General features: G+C 35.5%; 1 protein-coding gene across 5 annotated transcripts in view; it reads left to right on the plus strand.

Moving 5' to 3' along the window:
- Window positions 1-216: 216 nt before the first annotated feature.
- EED (embryonic ectoderm development) overlaps window positions 217-23,455 on the plus strand; it is a 29,926-nt gene continuing 6,687 nt past the window's right edge. Inside the window, exons 1-10 of one of the 5 annotated variants that reach the window (XM_006736209.3) lie at window positions 224-1,012; window positions 5,984-6,136; window positions 8,309-8,401; window positions 11,583-11,648; window positions 12,705-12,830; window positions 13,499-13,580; window positions 15,879-15,970; window positions 17,730-17,863; window positions 19,719-19,824; window positions 20,965-21,039. In XM_006736209.3, coding sequence (XP_006736272.1) covers window positions 899-1,012; window positions 5,984-6,136; window positions 8,309-8,401; window positions 11,583-11,648; window positions 12,705-12,830; window positions 13,499-13,580; window positions 15,879-15,970; window positions 17,730-17,863; window positions 19,719-19,824; window positions 20,965-21,039 — 1,041 coding nt within the window. In that variant the 5' untranslated portion in view covers window positions 224-898. Of the gene's footprint in view, window positions 1,013-5,983; window positions 6,137-8,308; window positions 8,402-11,582; window positions 11,649-12,704; window positions 12,831-13,498; window positions 13,581-15,878; window positions 15,971-17,729; window positions 17,864-18,882; window positions 18,975-19,718; window positions 19,825-20,964; window positions 21,040-23,455 lie in introns of those variants that run through there. The other 4 variants (XR_014138790.1, XM_031031117.2, XM_006736210.3 and 1 more) reach the window with 4 other exon arrangements.

The raw sequence follows: 23,455 nt of genomic DNA on the forward strand, positions 1-23,455 counted from the left end.
GATTAAATATTCATCACGAATTTAAAACGCGTCCAGACACTATGACTTGGTCGTGCTTTGAAATCGATTCCCAGCTACGGAAACCGGTGGAAGACTACCTGGTTCAGCAAACAAGATTTGAAGGAGGAGGGGCCCGGGGAGGCGGGTCTGTACAACCCAGCGCGAGAATACGCCCCAGCGCATGCGCACGTTTTAGCTGGTAACTTCCATATCCTAGATGGGGGAGGCCAGTGAGAGGCACCGTACGGTTTTCGAACTCCTGTTCACAACGAAACACTAGGTCTTCAACAGTTCCATGATTAATGTGAGTGTGTTGGCCTCCGAGTTCAAGATTAAGGACACTTGGCATACGCCGCTAAAGCAAGAGGTGACTTCTCGTATCTTCCCCCATCCCCTGGAACATCGGTGGTCTAGTCCATCCCACAGACTTTCGAGTCCTGCAGCGGGTCGGGGATCGAAGGATTGGGCCGATTGCGGCTGAAACGTCTTTGGAAGGAGGAAGGGGGTGAGGGGACATCCCTTTGAGTTCCGCCTTTTTATCGAGACGGCAGTGGGGGAAGGGGACGTACGAAATACTGCTCTTGATAGCTAACGGATCTCACCTCTCCGTGCAAACTGCCGGGAGGGCGGCGGGAAAAGGGCAAGACGGGCGCAAGGAAAAGGAAAGAGCCAGGAAGCTGCGCGGGAGGGCGCGCACGCGCGCCCCTTTTTCAGCAGTGTGGCGGGGTCGCACGCACGCCCGCCTCGGCGGCTGGGCGCGGTTTGCGACAGTGGGGGGAGCGGTGGAGGTGGCGGCGGCAGCGGCAGCTTTGCGGCAGGCTCCGGCCGGGCTTGCTTGACGGCGGTGTGGCGGAGGCCCCGCCCTAGGCGGCAGGAACCTGGAGGGAGGCGGAGGAATATGTCCGAGAGGGAAGTGTCGACAGCGCCGGCGGGAACAGACATGCCTGCGGCCAAGAAGCAGAAGCTAAGCAGCGACGAGAACAGCAACCCAGACCTCTCTGGAGACGAAAATGTGAGTGCAGCCCAGAGCAGTGCGGACGGGACTCTGGAATGAAAGTTTTAAATTCTTTTTAAACTCGGCGTGGGGGTGGACGGGCTGCTGTGGGGGGAGGGAGAGGTGTCACCCTCAGGAAAACGCGGGCGTGGAAGAGAAAATCGAACTTGTCTCTATGGGGATTTTGAGCAGGGGCCGAGAGCAAGCAGAAACTTGGCGAAGGAGAGTGGTTTAAGAGAGAGCGTGGTGGGCGGAGGGTCTGAAGGGGTCTGCTCTGAGATCCTTTTGCGTGGTTGGGGAGTGTTTGGGCCTTTGGGAGATTTTGGGAGAGTGCGGATATGAGATTCCAGTAGTTTAAAAGGCAAGTTAGAGGTTTTTTTGAGAAAGTTGGGAGGAGGAGCACGCGTGAGTTAGCGACTCTTAAGGAATTTAGGGATTGTGTCACTTTTCGACCCTTACAGACCGTCCAGGATGGGAAGAGTAGTTAGATCTTCGACTTAAGGGGTTTGGTGACTCTTCTAAAGGTGGGATTTTATGTCTGCTCCTGTCCTGTGGGTGGAGATGGGTTGTGCCTGACAGTCGGCTTTTCTTCCGGAGGAGAATTGAAGAGGGTCGTCTTATGAATCGGAGGGGGAAACCACCTTTGATGTAATAAGAAGAGTCGGTAATTATTTATAAAGTTTTTACTCAAAGGGGATGACCTGGAAGATTTTAGGCAACAGTGGTAAAGACAGATGTCTTTAGGTGTGGACTCGTGGCTTCGCAAATGTAAGGTATTTTGGAATCAGATTAAAAAAAAAAAACTCCGAAATGGATCTCGGTAATCATCTAGTGTTTAGGTAAGTCGCCAGTAATAACTGAAGTGACATTAATTTTCAGTTTTAAGTTTACATCGAATAAGGTTAAGCAGTGTCTTGACAATTCATTCAAAGTTACCCAAATGTGAACCTCCTAGGATATCTGAATATATTTTTTTTAAATCTTTATAAAGTGTTGTAGGAGGGTGATGTAAGTTGTTCATTTTCTCAGTTTGGCTAGTTTTAGGAGTAAATGCCATCTTCACCCAGTTTCTAAATTCTACATCATTACTTCACTAACAAGCATATATATAGCATGGTGTCATGACCAAAATTTTCATTGAAGAGATGGGGAAGGATTTTTGTGGATAGAAGAAAGATATTTGGGGAATTATCAGTTTGTGGGATTTGGACTTGGAAGTTTCTGGAAAGTTTAGGTGTTGAATGTTACTTTAATCTTTTTCCGGTTTGTGCTTCTCAATCTCATATATTGCTTTCTAATAACATTTTTTTTTCTAAAATATTTATTTGTCAGAGAGAGCACAAGCAGGGGGAGCGGCAGGCAGAGGGAGAAGCAGACTCCCCGCTGAGCAGGGAGCCCGATGCGGGACTCGATCCCAGGACTCTGGGATCATGACCCGAGCCGAAGGCAGTCGCTTAACCAACTGAGCCACCAAGGCGTCCCTCTAATAACAGTTTTGACCCACTTCATTTCAGTCCTTGGAGCCTGTTTTATTTCCGCTTTTTGAAAAATTTTTTCTGGGCAGATTAGGTTAGCGATTAGGAGTACAGATTGGATCCACATGTTAGGTTAAAATTCCTAATCTTTTACTTACTTGAGCAAGGTACTTGATCTAGTTTCCTTAATTTCTTAGAAATGGGAATAATGGTTTTTATCTCAAAGAGTATTTGTGAGGACTATATGAGATAATACAGATAAAGTTCTTAAAAGGGTCTCTGCCCCAGAAGTACTATACAGGTGTTAATTACTGTGAAGACTTTTGCTTCTGGCCCTAGCACATACTAAATAATCAAGCAGAAATGTAATGAAAATATCAATAATCTCTTTAGACTGAGGAAAATTTCAGGGGACCAAATAAATTGAAAGCCTTTTCGGTAGACCCTTAAGAGGATATATTCTTTGCATTCTAAAGCAGTTCAGAACCAAACAGTGGATTATGCCTTTATTTGAGTTTACTCATTTGTATAGGGACTTTAAACATTTTAGTTCCTTGGACACCTCAGTGAATCTCAGGTAGCCTTCTCAGAATGTTTTAAAACGTATAAAATACAGTATATAAGGTTACAAACAAAATAATAAAATTATGAAATATGTTATAAAAATGCTTTTTAGAACAAATTTAAGATTTGTTTTAATAAAGTGCTTTAATATAAAGTGTTTAAGTGGCTAATTTGTACACCCAGCATGGGGCTCCAACTCACAACCTGGAGATAGAGAGTTCCATGCTCCTTGGACTGAGCCAGCCAGATGCCCCAAGTGCTTCTGTATTAGCACATTAAGTAACTAGATCTAGCAGGGGGTCTGGTAGTAATGATGGGCATAAGACAGTTTTTTTTGAGATCTGCAACTACTAGAATATGATATGAAAATACTTGATTTCCCTGATGAGAAAGTCACAGCTACAGTAATATTCTCACGTATGTTACCTTCATTTAATGGAAGTGCTAAATTTCATTTAAAGATGGTGAAAATTAAGTGGGTTTGTTTGGCCATTTAAGTTCACAGGCCCTCTGAATTCCACCCAAGGACCCCAGATCTAGGACATAGGTTAGAGGGAAGCAGTGAGGAAAGACAGTAGAGAACTCTAGAAGAATGGGTTCAGAGAAAGGTAACGGGCAGTGGTCATACTCTTGAGGGAACTGAGTAGTGATGAGAAGGCCAAAAGCAAGTGAGGAAAGAATGTGGTGTTTGAGTTGGGAGTTAAGGTAATCTAAGCAATTACTACTGTGAATGTGAATCAAAAAATTGAAAGGACATATGTTAAGTTCTTTGTATATGTATATGCCATTTTATTGAATTTTTAAAGGTCTAATGATTTGCAGGATATTTAGCTTCTTGAAGAGTATTAATGGTTGCCTAGTAGAGGGCTGAAGACATACTTTGCTTAAGTAACCTATGGCAAAATTAAGGGACAAATTAGTCTCCCTGTTTCCTTGTTGGGCAAATGAAGATGGTAGTGGGATATCATCATTGTATACCTTGAGAAGGGGCCAAGGTGGAAGTCAGCCTATACACAGATACTCAGCAAAGGTTTGATTTTAATTTAGAGATAAAATTAAAGCATTGTGACTGTTGCATTTCCTTTTGATTCTTTGGTGATTTTCCTTTGGAGGAGATGGGTAAGTTAAGTGGTCAGAGTTAAAAAACAAAACAGTGTTTTGTGTGTTTTCTTGATTAGCAGTTGAATTTTGGGCCAGAATGTAAAGAAGCTGGTGAATAAATAACAGTTTTATTATTTTACTTCTCTAGTGTTAAAGGACAGTTTTCAGAAAAAGGTAAGTGAAACATGTTAAGTGTTTACTTTACACTCAATGAGGGAACGGGGCAAGTGTGAGTCAAACAATATAAATTTATACGCTAAAGGAATGTAGAGGTGAAATTGCAGATGGAGACCACAAAGTTTTTTCCAGAGTGGGAGGGAAGACATTTTGAGCTTCTACCTTTGGAGACAGAATTTACACAACTATCAGTCATTCACAGTATAAACTGAGTTGTAAGGTTGTTCAAAGGCAATGAAGAGGGCTGGAATCTGGTTATGTGGGAAGGTGTGCTATAGATAATGCGTAGTTTTTCACTGAAACATAGTTATTTTCTACACTAGATGTTAACTGTGTGAGACTGTGAATGAAGAGGGGGAGAAATAGAGATATAAACCATGATTTCAGCCCAGGAACTGAACTTTTAGAATTTCACATTACATTAAGTTACAGTTCAGATATTGAACACCTACTGTGTATTATCTATCCAGTTTTTTCATCCTAATCGATACATTCAAGAATAATTAGTGTATTTTTTTTTAAAAGGTAGGAACCATTTGAAACTTTGAAAACCACCCTCCAACAACAGCTATATAATACCATACTGTTTTTAGGTGAATTTATATGAATTTTTTATATGCTTTTTGACACTCCAGTTAACTTTTAATCTTCTGTAAATATAAAACTAGGAAGCAATCATTTAGAAATAGGCCCTAAGGTGGTGTTTCCTAGACTTGTTCTAATAGATATTAACAGGCATTCCATGAAAAAGGCTTCCTCTGGAATGAATTTAGGAACTATTGCCCTAAGGCGATAGGTTTAAATAAATCTCTTTATTCCAAAGAAGCACTGGAATATGTAATCAAAGGAGGTAGTTAAATCTTAGATTAGAGGGCCATGAATGTATCTTGTGGACTGGAGATAGCGTATAAACTAAGTGAATTTTCATAGTTTCCTGCCGTCATTTCTACATTTGGAAGGATTTTACTTTAATTTATAGAGAGTTTCTGGAATTCTCTATGAGTATCATTATTACATAAGAGCTGTGAGGCAAATGTCATTTGTAAATAGCACAGAATATGTAGGATTTTTTTAAAAATTCTAAATGGTTTGTGTTCTAATTAAGTGGAATTTGAATAACAGGATTTTCAGAAACTACATCTAAAGAGGCACCAACATTCCGTCATCCTCAGAGGCCCATTAACCGCTGTACTCCAGATTGAGCAGCAGTCAAGTGAATTATGAAGACATGTAGTTCAGTCAGATTTAGGAGTCACAGCTTTGGTTTTAATCCCAGCAACCATAAGTAGCAAGAGACCACTTAAGCTCTCTAAACAACACTTCCTTATCTAACAGCACCTTCTGTGAGGAGCTGTAAGGATGAAATACGCCAGTGTATTAAGGCGGCTGGCATAGGCCAGTGCTTTGTTATTAAAGGCAGTATTATTCTTACTATTATTCTGATTAGCTTTTCTGATTATATTAGTGCTGAAATATCAAAAATCTATAAATCCTAATGTGTAGTTGGTTTGCTTTTTATCCTTATTTGGAGACAGGAATATATTTTTCCATTTCTTGCAGAATTTATTAATTACTACTTTAAGGTCAATCAGCAGCTACCCAGCACAAAGTCATTTGCTGCTACATACAGTATTGTTGTTTCATGTAATTTTTCCTAATTTACTACTTACAGGATGATGCTGTCAGTATAGAAAGTGGTACAAACACTGAACGCCCTGATACACCTACAAATACACCAAATGCTCCTGGAAGGAAAAGTTGGGGGAAGGGAAAATGGAAGTCAAAGAAATGCAAATATTCTTTCAAGTGTGTAAATAGTCTCAAGGTATGTGCAGAAAGACAGATCCTATGGGCTGAATGCCAGGCTTCAGAATTAGTTCTCAGTGGTAAACATTTTTTGCTCAGATACTTTGTCAAGTTTAAAATATTTTAAAATTAGAGTACTTTGAAGGTTGTTTTGTTTTGTAGCATAGACTGCATAGTTACTACACTCCATTTGTTTTAGATTTTATTATTTTGTTTTAATTTAAATGGGTAATACCTACTAGTACATACTGGGTTTTCTTCCTTGTATTCAGAAAAAAAGATTTGGGATATGTTATTCTTCATATTTTGATAAAACTTTAAAAACAAAGCCACTTCCCGATACCTCTTAATAAAAAGAACTGAATGTGACCCATTAACTTTCAGTCAGCATAAATTGAAACCGATGTCTTTGTGCAGCTTATAAATATTTAATTCTTATCATTTGTGTTACTTGAAATTGTTTTCAAAGGAAAAGGTGTACATTAACATTTTCTTAATATTCAGTATTTGGGGAAAACAAGGTTTTGGAGTTATTTAAATTACTGCTTCCTCAATAGCATTTTTATTTTGAAAAGGATTAGTGATATTTATTTAAAATGTTTTCCTTTACATATTATTCATTTTCTTTTTTTTTAATTTGGGAGTATTTTTCTTATACTGAGTAAAAATATACATTGTATTATCTTACAGATATGTAAGTTAGAATCTTCTAAGTATCTGAATATACTTTTAGGTAAAGTATTCAGAAAGCATTAGAAGCTCTGGCTATATGGAAATTATTTTCCTGTCTGTAGCAAAATACATTGCTCAGTGTGTCAAATTTATATTCTCTTAAAAGGAGGGGAATTAATCTTAGTATATTAAAAAAAAAAGGCAAAGTGTCCATTATAGTTTTGTGTTAATATTTAGTTATGTTCACCTATTTTTAGATAGTATATTTGGGAGGTATTGGTTTTAACTGTTTAAATAATTCAATTAAATATTTCAAAAACCTAAAGCTATGGCTTTTCAAAGGATAAAAAATGGAAGTTGTTACACTTTAAAAGTGAATATGAAAGTTAATGTTCAGTGCCAGGAGATTGCCAGTAAAATTTTAAGGCTAAAAAATAACTTTGAATAAAAAGTGAATACTGTTGACCCTTGAACAACTTGAGGGTGCTTCCGGCCCCACTCCTGTGCAGCTGAAAATCCAAGTTTAACTTTTGACTCCCCCAGAACTTAACTACTAATAACCTTCTGCTGATCAGAAGTCAGTACCATACCTTACCAGTAACATAAAGTAGATTAACACGTTTTGTGTGTCGTATGTATTATATACTGCATTCTTACAGTAAAAGTAAGGTAGAGCAAAGAAAACGTGAAGAAAATACATTTGCAGGGTCACCTGGGTGGCTCAGGCGGTTAAGCATGCGCCCTCGCCTGAGGTTGTGATCCCAGGGTATGCTCAGCAGGGAGCCTGCTTCTCCCTCTCCCTACTTGTGCTCTCTGTCAAATAAATAAATAAATAAATTTTTTTTAAAGAAAGAAAAAAAAAATACGTTTACAGTACTGTATCCAAAAAATCCGTGTTTAATTGGATCTGTGCAGTTCCAACCTGTTGTTCAAGGGTCACGTGTACTTGTTTTTTATGCACCTCCTTATAGTGGTCCTGGTAACTGAAGTAACTGAAGTTACAGTCCTTTACTTTCCCTGGTCCCCACTGCTCAGGTATTCTTGTTCATTATAAAACTTACTGGGATTTTTTTTTTTTTTTAAGGACCCAAATTCAAGATTATTTGAAATTGTTTCTATAGGAATAATAGAAAGTGGTGATTTGAATGGAGTCTGATATGCTTCACTTTACAAGGGAGAAATTAAACTGAATAAAGTTTAGTGTTAGAGGCGCTGTATTAACTCTTGGTGTATTTGTTCATTTCCTGTTTGAGAAACATAAGTTATGTCCTTATGTCCCAAGAGATTAAATGCATCTATAACAATTATCCAGTTTAATTTTGATCAGAAGAATATGATTGGGTTTAAGAAAATAGAAGGCAAATATCAGAGTGTTTTCTTAGATGAGTGCTTGTTACCTGATCTTGATTTAAATAGTGGCCTACATTTTGAAAAAAAAGTTGTGAGGGGGAAATGGTCAGTTCATCATTCTTTTGTCTCTAAAGTATAGTAACTGTTCTATTTTATGATTATTTTACAGGAAGATCATAATCAACCATTGTTTGGAGTACAATTTAACTGGCACAGTAAAGAAGGAGATCCATTAGTGTTTGCAACTGTAGGAAGCAACAGAGTGAGTGTTCAGGGGTCTGTTTGGCATTTGGCTTGATTATTAGACTCGGGTGTTATAATATTGCAGTGTAATGATTTTGAAGTAAATTTGGCATAGCTGATTTAACAGTACTCCTTATGTAATATTCTAGAAATTGTCATTGTTAGAACCTGGTATTCACTACTGAAAGTACATCTTTAATTCATATAATACTCTCAGTTGTTTCTGTTTATATTTTGTCCTTACTTGTTTTGTGTGACTGAAAGAATTGACTCCTATTTTTGGAAGGAGTTTTAATAGTTGTCTATCATTCAAATTAGGATATAAAGTCTGTAGTTTCTTAAAAATAATAAACTTGCTTAGTGGCTCTCTGTAAATGCAAAGCATAAATCCAGTGGCTTTATATATTAGTTATTGAAAATATTTTAACTATTTGTGATAAACATCTGTTAGATTTGTTTTTATTTAAGGAAGCCAAAAGTATCTTGAACTGAGAGAAGTGTAGGGAAGAAGCATGCTGGCACAGTTTAACATAAACCATTATTTAAGTTTTTAGTTAAGCCAGTGGCTGAACTGGTGGACTGCAAAGACTTATTATTCTATTCACTTCTAAATAAATGGAGAACAGGAAGAGTCCTTAGTGCTTTCCTGGGAGTCTTTGGAGTTAGTTATTAAATTGAAATCACCTCAGGGAAAAATTGTCCTCTTAATTTTGCATTAGCTAACATTTCTGGTTATCCATTAATACTGTACTAGAAGTTATGAGGAATAACGTAGAAATTTATTGTTGTATTTGGAAAAAGAAAAACAGAGGAGATAGACTAATTAGATACAGGTTGGCAACAAATAACAAGTCATTTCCTCTGCCTTTAGCCTCAGAGGTGAAGAGGAGTAAATCTGAGAGATGGTACATACGTTGTTACTTTGAGTAAAATAAAATTTTATGCTTCTTTGTTAGTTGTACTAAGTTTCTTAGGCAATAAAAGAATGTGGTTTTTTGGGTTTTTTTGTTTGTTTTAAAGATCTTATTTATTTATTTGACAGAGAGAGAGAGACAGTGAGAGAGGGAACACAAGCAGGGGGAGTGGGGGAGGGAGAAGCAGGCCTCTCGCCGAGCAGGGAGCCCGATGTGGGCTCGATCACAGGACCCTGGGACCATGACCTGAGCTGAAGGCAGCCGCCTAATGACTGAGCCACCCAGGCGCCCCACGAATGTGGTTTTAATGCACAGTGTTCTGTATTTTTGTTTCTCAGTGTTGGTATTCTGTTCTCAAACAAAGTTAACTCCTAACAAGGGAGTTGTCAACTCAGTATTTTCAAGTCATAACAAGCACACATGCATCCATTCTGGGCTAGATCCTTTCTGTTTCTGTTTTCTAAAAAAAGTAAAATTTGGCTTTAGGTAATTTCCTGTAAGGAAGGTTAAGGCTCTGGTGCTTTTACTAGGTCGTTGAAATCCTGAAAATTTGAAACTTGGGTACTGCAGTTGGTAACATGGGATAACAGCTTTTCTTGTGTTTAGCCAAATGTGGCTTGTGACATGTAGTCTGGTTCTTAAATTCTTTGGGGAAAAACATTCATGGGGAAAGTGATACAGGTTCAAGAAAATATTAGGTTATTTTTTCCTAGTTGGGAACAAAGTGCATTAATTAATTTGAATCTACTTTTAAGACATCACTGTAAACCTAAGATTATACTTCACTAACTTGGCCATGATAATATCAGAATTAGTTATAATTTGTGCTTCAGTGTCCTTATTTAAATTAAATGTTCAGTCATTGTAACAAAAAGTATCCGTAATTTCATTTAAAATGTCCTGGAAGGCCATTACATAGTTTATTGAATTATAAAAAGTTCTGCTGTTTGGACTTTTTTTTTTAAGAAAAAAAATTATCTTCTAGGACATAACCTATTTTAGCAGTCATAAGGAATATTTTTTATTTATTTTTATTTAAGATTTTATTTATTTATTTGACAGATACACAGGGAAAGAGGGAACACAAGCAGGGGGAGTGTGAGAGGGAGAAGCAGGCTTCCTGCCAAGCAGGGAGCCTGATGCAGGGCTCAATCCCAGGACTCTGGAACCATGACCTGAGCTGAAGGCAGACGCTTAATGACTGAGCCACCCAGGCTCCCCGATAAGGAAAATTTTTTAACTATTAATGTAGCGATTTTATTAATTTAATAGGCAGTGATAATTTATAGGATCATTATGGAGTTCTTATATACTTCAATTAAAATTAATAAGTTATTGCTAACATGACTATAAGCTATAAGAAAAATGGAAAGAAATTATTAAAGTTTAATTTACATAGTGTATATATTAACTTTAGAATATATGGCAAATAAAAAGGACCACCATACATCAGAAAGTTAATATTTGGGGCACCTGGGTGGCTCAGTCATTAAGCGTCTGCCTTCGGCTCAGGTCATACCTGGGATCAAGCCCCCCGTTGGGCTCCCTGCTTGGTGGGAAGCCTGCTTCTCCCTCTCCCACTCTCCCTGCTTGTGTTCCTGCTCTCACTATCTCTCTGTGTCAAATAAATAAAATCTTAAAAAAAAAAAAATGAGCTGTGTCCATGAGAAAAACATTATTTAGGCAAATTATAGGCTTTCTTATATGTAAATTAATATGTAAATATTCTTAAACTACCCAAAGACTTTAAGAACTTAATTAAAAAATGATAAACTGCAACTTTACCTTGAGGTATTCAGCTGTACTCACTTTGAACGGTTTGGTGCAATTACATGAATGAGATATAAATTTAAAACATGGGAAATAGAAACCATTATTATTACTACAATATTTAATATACTCAGGAAATTATGTAATACATTAGGCTTTATAATGCTTCCTTAAGTTTAAAGAAGCTATTTAAAAGAGTTTCTGTAGTATCTTTTTTTTTTTTTTAAAGATTTTATTTATTTATTTGAGAGAGAGAGAGAGAGCACATGAGAGGGGGGAGGGTCAGAGGGAGAAGCAGACTCCCCGCTGAGCAGGGAGCCCGATGCGGGACTCGATCCTGGGACTCCAGCATCATGACCTGAGCCGAAGGCAGCTGCCCAACCAACTGAGCCACCCAGGCGCCCAAGTTTCTGTAGTATCTTTAAGACACATTTGTGACTAAAATATGTTGCAGAGGTGAAGAGAATGTGGTTTCTGTGTTTGAGATAAAACTTACTATATTTTTGTTTTTATTAGGTTACCTTATATGAATGTCACTCACAGGGAGAAATCCGGTTGTTGCAATCTTATGTGGATGCGGATGTATCCTTTCTTGAGTTTTTAATACCTTTGGCAAAAGAAATTGACTTTCAATAAGTACACCAAAACTTTTCTAAATTAATTAGTTCCCTTAAGTTATACTGTCCTTTAACCAGTGCTGTTCCTTTACTGTCCCCCAAGAGATTCCTTGTATCTAGTTTATCTAATTTTCCTGATCCCTAGAAATGCATTGTAAGGTGGATATGAGAGAGTGGGGAGAAGTGGCTAGAGATGAGCATTGGAAATCCAGTAATGGAAATGATAGCAAAGAGTAGCTAAAACCTCCTGTTTCTTTGACCTTGCTTAGAATTTTATCACTTCAGGGTAGTTAATAATGAATTGGGGTTGATCAGAAGCTGTGACTGGCAGTCATACCGAGTATTTGAACAACAAAGCCTATAGGGAAAAAGTAAACACAGTTTGTGTAGGAAATAAAGTATTGCAAAACATAAGTACATAAAAAAAAGAAAGGTCTAAAAAGCCAAAAGGTTAGACAGAGGTTGGTGATAGTGTTTCTTTCAGATCATTTGAGAAACCTAGCGAACAAGGATATTCAGTCTTCAATAGTTTATATGGAAAGAAGTGACCTATAGCCATATTGGGCAAGTCTCATAGGAAAAGGGGGAAAACTAATAGTTAACTCTATCAAACTGAATAGAGATGCATAGTCAGACATACTGGGATAAAACAAGGGTCAGCAATTTATAGCCTGTGGGGCTAGCTACCTGTTGTTGTAAATAAAGTTTTACTGGGACACAACTATACCCATTCATTTACATATTGTCTATGGTTGCTTTCAAATGACCGAGTTGAGTATTTATGCAAGCATCTAAATAGTAATCAAAATTGAATGGAAGGACTGGTTCTGTTTGACCATTTGGTGTAGATTGTAGACCTAAAATGTCCATTGTTTAAATATGGTAATATAAGGAGAAATGAGAACTTCTGTGTCAAAAACTTGAGCATTTCTTTATAGAGGTTTCCGTGTAGTATATACTATAATCATTGACATGTTTACTTTTCAAAAACAAATTATATTTCTTAACTGGCATTTCTTAGGCTGATGAAAACTTTTACACTTGTGCATGGACGTATGATAGCAATACAAGCCATCCTTTGCTGGCTGTGGCTGGATCTAGAGGCATAATTAGGATAATAAATCCCATAACAATGCAGTGCATAAAGGTGGGTTTTTGGTTAAATTGCAACTGCCCTATTTTGAATACACATTTGTGAAAACTTGTCATTTTTAATTTAAAACTAGTGGAATCTCAATATCTGTACAATTTCTAATTTGATTTGTACTTTGCTTTTTGCTTCCTTTAGACAAATCTTTTGAGACCTTTTTTACATTTGATAATACAAACTAAGGAATAAGCGGGAGGTTTTTATTATTTGCAATTTTTAAAAAAAGAATAATTTCCCTCCTGCTTTGCCTTATTCTGAGATGCTCTAATGAACTATAGGGGAAGAGTGAGTACTTTTTCCAAACATCCTAATTAGAGATAGAGAGTCAAGGACTTGTAAAGAACTGAAAGGTGAAGCCTGGGAATTTGATACTAAGATGTTTTGCAGATAACTTAATCAGAAGTTTTTAACCCTGGGGCACATTAGAATCACCTGAGGATCTTTTAAATCCTTGTCTGGGTCTCCGCTAATCCATTCAAATCAAAATACCTGCATATAGGACTTGAGCTTTTTTTTTTTTTCCTTTGACTTCGTTGGGTGATTTTAATATGCAGCCAGGGTTGGGAACCACTACTTTAAGTGAAACTGTATTTCCATTCTTTTAAGATTAATGAAAGAATTTATTGATTTTAAAATGAAAGTTGAATGTTATAAATTTATTGTAGCATTATGTTGGCCATGGAAATGCTATCAATGAGCTGAAATTCCACCCAAGAGATCCAAATCTTCTCCTGTCAGTAAGTAAAGGTAAGAAAAGCAAATGTTTCTTTAGTCCTATTTATTTGGGAATGATTTTTTTTTAAGGGACAAAGAGTTCTAAGGTATTAAAAAAAAAAGCCAGACTTAGAATTTATAAAGTACGTTTTTAGTAGAAAAATCTCAGGCTACAGTAGCATCCCTAGACCAAGAATTAGGTAAAAGGACTGTGAAATGGACTGTTAATATCAGACATAAATAAAATAATTGGTACTGATAATTAAGTATGTGTCACCCTTATTCACAATAGTGTATTATGATCGTTCATCCTCAATTGAATTACATTATTATTTTTTTTTTTTTAAAGATTTTTTTATTTATTTGACAGAGAAAGACACAGCAAGAGAGGGAACCCAAGCAGGGGGAGTGGGAGAGGGAGAAGCAGGCTTCCGGCGGAGCAGGGAGCCCGATGCGGGGCTCGATCCCAGGACCCTGGGATCATGACCTGAGCCGAAGGCAGACGCTTAACGACTGAGCCACCCAGGCGCCCCTTGAATTACATTATTAAGCTTTATTAATTTTAAGTGGCAGATCCACCAAAGTTATGACATTTTTAAGAATTTTAAAAATAGTTTTGTAAATCTCCTTATCACTGACCAGTCATGTAATGAGAAATAATGCATCTGAAAATCTGTATTGCTTTTTCATATATAGTTTTTATTTTATAAAGGATTCCCTAATAGAATTCCTTAAAATGCTAAGTTCTCCAGCATAAGGTCTCTGAAATACTTCCTGTATATATAAAGAAAGCCTTGCTTTCCTCTGTACGCTTATATTGGCATTATAAATTTATTCAGGGTTCAGACAAGCCTCTTAATTTCTGAGCTCTCTGAAATCATCTGTGTTGTTATTTCTACATTCTGTTCTTGATTGTTCTCTTTTTACTCTACATTATTATTCTAGTCAAGTTTATTCTTAAAGGCTTGTCAAACGTATAACCTTCCCTCCACAATCTGCTCATACTAAAAGATGTCCTCAAATCAAAACTCTTCCATGAAAATGCTTCAGTGTGATTTTTCTTTACCTACCAAGGCTTAAGTTTGGAAGTCAACACCTAAGAGCTGATAACTTTTTCTCTTTTCTTGATAATAGTAGCTGGGCCCAGGTATTTCTTTACAAGAGATACAGGTCATAATGCCTTACTCTTTCTAAATAACACAACTCTCTAACCCTGCTCTTCCCACTTTGTGTGTTAAGTGCAGAGATAACCTATAGGATATAAGAAAATATTTGCAAATTATGTATCTAATAAGGGATTTGTATCAAGAGCTCTTTACAATTCAACGATAAAGACAACCCTTTAAAAAATGGGCAAAGGTTTTGAATAGACTTTCTAAAGAATATACACTGATGTCCAGTGAGCACATGAAAAGGTGCTCAGTATCATTTATCATTAGGGAAATACAAATCAAAAACACAATGAGACCACTTAATACCTACTAGAATGACTGTAATAAAAAAAGACAGTAACCTGTGTTGCTGTGTAAAGTTGATTAGAATGTAGAGAAGTTTGAACCCCCACATACATTGCTGGTGGGAAAGTAAAATGTACACATTAAAAAACAGTCTAGCAGTTTCTCAGAAAGTTAAACATAGAAATACAGCTCCTATGTGTGTATATGTAGTCAAGAGAAATGAAAACAGTTGTCCACGTAAAAACTTGTACACAATTAGAATCAAGAAATAATTTTTGTAACAATGTTAATTTCCACTAGTAAACCATTTATTACTGCCTCTTCTAGTGTATGGAATATGTTAATATTCATGTACAATATGGGCATTGTTGTATTTCAAGCTGTACATTTTTATATTAATGTTGCTGTATATTTTTGTTGCTAATGTTTAGTGGAAAATGAGATTGTTCAAATTGTTATATTTCTAAGAGGTCTATAGTACTATAGAAGTAAGTTGTAATGTATGTTTTTTATCCTATTTTGGGGTTACTTTAGAAACCTTGTAGTCCCCTCAATTTGTAAATGAGCATAACTCCCATCAAATTAGGATGTTATTTAAAGGAAATTATTTGAGGCAAATAAGCTAAACATATTTTAAGACCACATAAATACTTCTTTTTGATCTGGAAAGTTTGAGCTCATACTTAGTTAAGTCTACATGTTGATGTAAATATTTTCAGTTGTTATATAATGTAGATTCCATTCTTAATTCTCACTGTGCATTACTTAAGTCCAAACTTTTGTAGTTTTTACTTCTTTAAAGAGGTTTTGAGAGTCCAGAGTAAGTGAATGATTAAAGTCCATTTAAAAAAAATTTTTTTCATGTCTTTACTAGATCATGCATTACGATTGTGGAATATCCAAACAGACACTCTGGTGGCGATATTTGGAGGCGTAGAAGGGCACAGAGATGAAGTTCTAAGTGCTGTAAGTTGAAAGCTGCAGGGCAGTGACCTTCAGGTGTAGAGCTCTGAACAATCCCCATGGAACTCTTATAAGAAAGCATATGGTTTGTTTCATATAGCCTGCCAGGCACTCATTTACTTGTGACATAACAAGGTTTTTATTTTATAGATGAAGGAATAAAGCAAGTTAGGCTTTTTGTGCTTTATCTGTACTCTTGCACTTTATACCAGCACCTTGATTCTCATGAAAGAATACCATGAACTTGTTAGTCAGAAATCACCAAGCCAACTTTCGTTTTGCTGTTTCTCAGTTATTAAAGAAAAAGGTTAAGCTAGTTAGCAATTGAGATCAACTTTCATCTTTTATTTGAAGTTGAAATGTAAGATCCATTTTTAGGAAGTGTTTAATTGTGCTTAAACTAAGTTTTAGAGAACTCTTTGATGTCATGGTGTTATCTTTATATTTATGTATTATAATCTATTGATCCATTTTAATGATATAATGTTGGTATTTTTAGTCAGCTAGTATTTTCACATTTTTACATTATTTTAGCTTTACTTACGTTCCATTTATAGCTTATCTAGTGGTTTTACAGTTCTTCAATATTTTATTAAACTGTGTAAAGGGGCACGTTGTTTTGAAGCCAGTAGCTTTTTATTTGGAAGTACTAAATATTTCTGTAGTTGGAGTTTGTATGCTTTTGTGAGAATCATACCTACCTACAGCTACCTTGTTGCCTTGGATTTTCTAAAAGTTGCAGAAGCATTCTTCCATCTGGTTTTATGTGTCCTAAGAGCCATGACTACCATCCTTTAAGAATTATAAATTAGAGCTACTGACTCTAAGGGTGTCTTGTTGCTATTGACAGTGAGATAATTAGAAGTAACAGCAACCAGACTTCTGAATTCAGTGAACACCAAACCTAAAGCCCTTAGGCTCTTGTAAAAACAGTGTTCATGATCAATTCAAAGGTTGGATTAACACAGAATAGCTAGATTAATAAGGAGAATCTCCTCCTCCTTAAATAGAACTCTACTGTTTTCTTCCCTTTTTTTTTAAAAGATTTTATTTATTTATTTATTTATTTTAAAGATTTTATTTATTTGACAGAGCACAAGCCTGAAGGCTGAAGGCAGATGCTTAACTGACTGAGCCCCCCAGGTGCCTCTAAGATTTTATCTTTAAGTATTCTCTACACCCAGTGTGGAGCTTGAACTCACAGCCCTGAGATCAAGAGTTGCATGCCCTATTGACTGAGCCAGCCAGGCCCCCTTCTACTGTTCTTTCTTTTAAAAGTGAATTTAAAACCAATATAATAAGCATTTTGACTACAGATAAAGTAAAATTTCAGTTCAAGGACCAACTGTATAGTTTACAGCTGTCGATTTCATTGTTTAATCAGGGTTGGACAAAGAATACTGACAAACTCAGGTCTTTGCGTCATAGAATAATTGTTTTACTTCATTCAGTTTACCTTCAAAATCAAGCAAAGGAAATATTTAAAGATAATTGAATAGATAAAACTAAATTCAAACAGTTTACTTTCTTGACTTCCATATTGTATAAGTTCATATAGTGTGGTTATGACTAATCAGTTAAAACTAAATCTTGGGAAAAAAAAGTCTTGGAAGCAGTAACAACTGATTTATGGGCTACATGGATAAACTCAAAATGTGTGTGACTGGAAATAGAATTTTCATTATGCTGTACATCAGATGAAATTTGGATAGTCTAATTTGGGCAGTTTTGTATATTTTAAGCTTTTCTGTTTTACATACAGGATTATGATCTTTTGGGTGAAAAAATAATGTCCTGTGGTATGGATCACTCTCTTAAACTTTGGAGGATCAATTCAAAGAGAATGATGAATGCAATTAAGGAATCTTATGATTATAATCCAAATAAAACTAACAGGTAACAATTGTGCTATTGAAAACAGTTTGTTTTTTCATGCTATTGGATAGGTGCATTTTACTTTTTCCAAAATTTTTACATAATCCCCCAACATTGAGTTTAGAAGCCCTTCTTTGAATAAGTTTTAGGTACCAGTTTATATGCAATAAGATTTTTTAAATCAAAGCCCTTTATTTTTAGTCTGTTTGTGGCTCATTTTTCAAAATCCCCTTTAAATTGTGTCTTCATCTTAATTTAGTAGCATGTTTCACTTATTTTTATTTAGGTATGCATGTGCTTGACTATTTACATTTTAACAATTTTAAGCTGCTTAAACTTGCTCTGTGGGATAGGATAAAGGACCCTTCAGAATAGTATTACTTGTATTATTTGTCAACACTTTAAATTCAAAGTCAAGACAGTAAATCATGATTTTTTTAAATGGGTTTCTTGGCTTTATTTCATGATAATGTAATGCTTTCCTTTAAATGATCCCTTTTTTAGATGGAGAAAGTTCAAAACCAGGAGCCTTGCTTTATGGGACTGACTATGAGTGGGAACTGTGCAGTTTTCCTAAAACATATATATATATAATTTCAATATTTTTAATATATATATATAAAGATTTTTATTTTCTAAGTAATCTCTACACCCAACGTGGGGCTCAGATTTTAAACCCCAAGATCAAGAGTTGCACATTCCACCGACTAAGCCATCTAGATACCCCCTTAATATATTTTTGAAATGCTTTAATTTTTAATTCAATAACTGTCTTTTCAGAATCTCATCAGGCTATTAACACTTTCACTGTCACTATGGTATGTCTGTGTATATTAACTTCGTTTGCACTTCTGTTTTAACAAAAAGCATTTATTTTCTGGTTATCAAACCAGATTATTAATAGGTTATCAGTTAAATTTATAACCATCAACAAATACTTCAGTGCACTAACATATTTGGCTAAAAAGCAATTAATATAATTATAGCAGAATTAAGAATTTGTATTAGATCATTAATAACATTTTAATGTTTTAATAAAGAAAAGCTCCCAGAATCTGAACTGGAAAGAATGTTTGAGATGATTCAGCCCAACATCCTTTTTACATATGAGAGAAAAGTAAAGAGAGGACATGTGAGTTGCCCAAGACACAACTAATTCATGGCATCATGTCATTCTTCTACAGTTATTTCAGTATAAATCTGAATCACTAGATTAGAAATGTTAGGTATACTTTTAAGTAACTGTAGAATTGGTAGCGACTTCTCTGCTTGGTGGTCTTCTCAAAAACATCTTTAAAGAAAAAATAGCACTATGTTTCACTTTCCTAAGTACAGGAAAATTCTTAATAAATGCCAAATTCCTTTTAGATACCATTTTTAGAAATTGTTGCTCAAGGGAGGACTCTCATCTAACCTTGTCTTTAGCAGCCTTTGGAATGATGTATCATTGTTCCTAGAAAGGTGACCATCTTTTGAAATAATGTAGATATGTTGACTTTGATAGACTGTTAATGCTTAAATTTAAAGGTTTGAATAGTTTAATGTTTTCTATGAGAAACTTTTAGTGCTGTAATCAGATGATACTGCTTATCACTGGTTAGGATAGCCAGAATTTGAAGTGATTTATTTTGGTCTCCATAGTAAGATAAGAAGCTATAATTTTTGTAAATGAAATTTCATAAGAAAATTGAAATGAGAGCCGATAATGGAAAAAATACAGAAATATATGAAATGAGACTTTAGGTCTCAATAAACACATAAGAAGATATGCAGTTTTCTAGGAACACAGAATTAATAGTCATATAAATATGAAAGTGAAAATTAGTGTGATTCTACTATTCTTTTTTCTTTTTAACTTTTGACATTTCCATTGCAGGCCATTTATTTCTCAGAAAATTCACTTTCCTGACTTTTCCACCAGAGACATACATAGGAATTATGTCGATTGTGTGCGATGGTTAGGTGATTTGATACTTTCCAAGGTATGCTAACTGCTGTTAAGCTATACTTCTGTTGTTTGTTTGTGTGAGTTAGAACCTTGCAGGGAGCACAATTTTTTTATACAGTTTGGTAAATTGGATGGCAGATGGGAAATTCCTTTTTTTTCCCTTAAAGCCTCATAGATTTGGAAACTTGTTTTAGGCATATAACATCCTGATGAGTTATTATAACTTGTGCTGCAATAACAGGAAAAATGTTAACTTGTAAGATGATATTCTTCTCTGATACCCGATGTTACCTTAAAACAACCAATACCTAAAGCCAGTAATGGGTTTTTTGTTATGTTTGTGTCCATTTCAGTCAATTTGTATTTACCAAAACAGACAGCTGGAATTGGCTATGGCTGTAGTTTGCCAACCCCTTCTCTCTCATGTGTTGATGTGTATTTACATATTTTTTGCTGATAATTTAGAGTAGTTGTTGGTGATGTTATCTGAACATTTAGGATTGTCATATTTGGAAAAATTGCTATCCAATTTCTTTTCTTGATGTGGATTTCAGGGCATTTCATATTTTCTTGGACAGAGCCTGACTTATTTTTTTTCTTGGCTTTACGGGTATAGTTTTACCTTTTTTTTTAAACTTTTGATCTTGAAATAATTAGATTCTCAGTAAGTTTCATAGAAAGTACAGAGAGGTCCCATATTGCCCTTCACCCAGTCTCTCCCACATACATCTCACATAACTGTAATACAATATCAAATTTAGGAAATTGACATTGTACAATGTGTGTGTATAGTTCTATGTTGTCATTTTATCACATGTGAATTTTGTCATTTCAAGAATGTTACAGTATGGGACCTTTTAAGATTGGTTTTTCCACTCAGTATAATGCCATCCAAGTTGTTGTGTGTATCAATAGTTTTCCTTTTTTTTATTGCTGAGTAGTATTCCATGGTATGGATATACCACAGTTTATTTAACTATTCATCTGTTGTAGGACATTTTGGTCCTTTTGCAGTTTGGGGCTATTACAAATAAAGCTGCTAATGAACAATCGTGTACAGGTTTTTGTGTGGACTTAAGTTTTCATTTCTCTGGGATAAATGCCTAGAATGGCAATTGCTGGGTCATGGTTAAGTTCGTTTAGTTTTTTAAGAAACTGCCAAACTATTTTCCAGAGTGGCCGTGCCATTTTACATTCCCACCAGCAATGTATGAAAGATCCAGTGTCTCCGAATCTTCGCCGGCATTTGGTATTGTCACTATTTTTTATTTTAGCTGTTCTGATAGGTGTGTAGTGATATCTCATCATGGTCTTAATTTGCATTTCCCTGATGGCTAGTGATGAACATCTTTTTCATATGCTTATTTACCATCCATATATCCTTTTTGATGATGTCTCTTCATATCTTTTGCTCATTTTCTAATTGGATTGGTTTTGTGTTTTTTTTATTGAGTTTTGAGAGTTCTTAATATATTCTAAATATGAATCCTATGTCAGATATGTAGTTTGCAAATATTTTCTTCCAGTCTGTAGCTTGTCTTTTCATCCTCTTAACAGGGTCTTTTGCAGAGCAAATGTTTTAATTTTGATGAATTTCAATTTACTGATTTTTGAAAAAATTTTATGGATTGCACTTTTGATGTTATGTTTAAGAGCTCTTCATGCTCTGGATCCTAAAGATGTTTTCCTATGTTTTCTTCTAAAAGTTTTATAGTGTTATGTTTTATTAAATGTATGATCTATTTTGAGTTAATTTTTATATGAGGTTTAGGTAGTAGTTCATTTTTTGCCTATGGATATCCAGTTATTCAGCACCATTTGTTGAAAGACTTCTTTCTCCTTTGAATTGCTTTTGCACCTTGGTCAAAAATTGTTTGGCCTACTTGTGTGAGGCTGTTCTGGTTTTTCTGTTCTATTCCCTATACCACTACTATATATACACAGTCTTGATTACTATAGTTCTGTAATAAGTCTTGGAATTGGTTAAGTGTTTTCTTCCACTTTATTATTCTTTTTTGAAATTATTTTTAGCTATTTTGATTCCTTTGCCTTTCTGTTTAAATTTTAGAATAATCTTGTCTACATTTTATAAAAAAATCTTGCTGGGGGTTTTTTGGGCAGTGAAGAGTTTGGTATTTTGTTAAATTTGTTTATCAGTTTGATGGGGAATTAATGTCTGCTCCGCTCTCCAGTTCATGAACATAGTATGTCTCTCCATTTATTTAGATCTTGGATTTTTATTATCAACATTTTGTAGCTTTTGGCATACAAGTCCTGTACATGCTTTGTTAGATTTATACCTAAGTACTTCCCTTTTTTGTATGATTATAAATGGTGTTCCTTACTTCTATGTGTTTATTGCTAGTATACAGGAATGCTGTATATTGACCTTGAATCCCGTGGTTTTTTGTCTAGTACTTGGGAATGTTTTCATAGACCATCATGTCATCTGCCTATAGAGACAGTTTTATATCTTCATTTCTGACCTTGCCTTATTTCACTGGCAAACTTTCCGGTTCTGTGTTGAATAGCGGTGTTAAGATCAGACATTCCTGACTTGTTTCTGATATTAAAAGGGAAAGAATTCGGTCTTTAACAATTACGTATATTAGCTGTATGTTTTTTATAGTTCTCTATCAGGTTGAGAACTATCCCCCTTACTAATTTTTTGAGAATTTTATCATGAATGGGTGTTGAATTTTGTCAAATGCTTTTTCTATATCAGTTGATATGATCATGTGGCTTTTTCTTAGCCTGTTAATGGAGTGTATTTAATTGTTTTTTTTTTTTTTTTGATCTGGTCCTGTATCCCTAGAATCAGTTTATTTGTTCATAGTGTAATTTTTTATAAGTGTTGTTAATAGCTGGCATTTTGTCAAAGATTTGTTTGTATTCATGAGGTTATGATACTAGTCTGAAGTTTTTTGTAATGTTTTTGTCTGGTTTAGGTATTGATAATCCTGGTTTCATAAAATGAATTGGCGAGTTTTCCCTCTTATTTTCTGGAAGAAATGATAAGAAATTCTTCATAAATGGTTATTAGAATTCTCTGGTTAAATCATCTGGGCCTAGAAATTTTTGAGAGTTTTAAAGATACAGATTCCATTTCCTTAATAGTTGAAAAAGCTGTTCAGGGGCGCCTGGGTGGCTCAGTCGTTAAGCGTCTGCCTTCAGCTCAGGTCATGATCCCAGGGTCCTGGAATCGAGCCCCTGCTCCGCGGGGAGCGTGCTTCTCCCTCTGCCACTCCCCCTGTTGTGTTCCCTCTCTCGCTGTGTCTCTCTCTGTCAAATAAATAAATAAAATCTTTTAAAAAAAAAAAAAAGGCTGTTCAAATTAACTATTTCATATTATGTGAGTTGTGGTAGTTTGTGTTGTATGAGGAATTGATCCATTACATCTAAGGTAAAATTTATGTGTAGAGTTGTTTGTAATATTCTCTTATTTTCCTTTTGACAACTGCAAGGTCTCTACTGATAGCCCTGCTTCATTCCTGAAATGGTAATTTGTCTTCTTTTTTTTGTTGTTAAGTCTTGGTACGGGCTACTCAGTTTTTTCTCTCTTCTTCCTTTTGTTTGCCGTGGGTGTATTTTGCTCTGTTGGTAGTTTCTTAAGGTGTGGGAGCTCAGATTATTGAGTTGAGACTTCTCTAAGATAAGTATTAGAT

The sequence above is a fragment of the Leptonychotes weddellii genome, chromosome 11 (assembly GCF_054177405.1).
Source record: "Leptonychotes weddellii isolate Sample4059 chromosome 11, ASM5417740v2, whole genome shotgun sequence".
NCBI classification, from domain to species: Eukaryota; Metazoa; Chordata; class Mammalia; order Carnivora; family Phocidae; genus Leptonychotes; species Leptonychotes weddellii.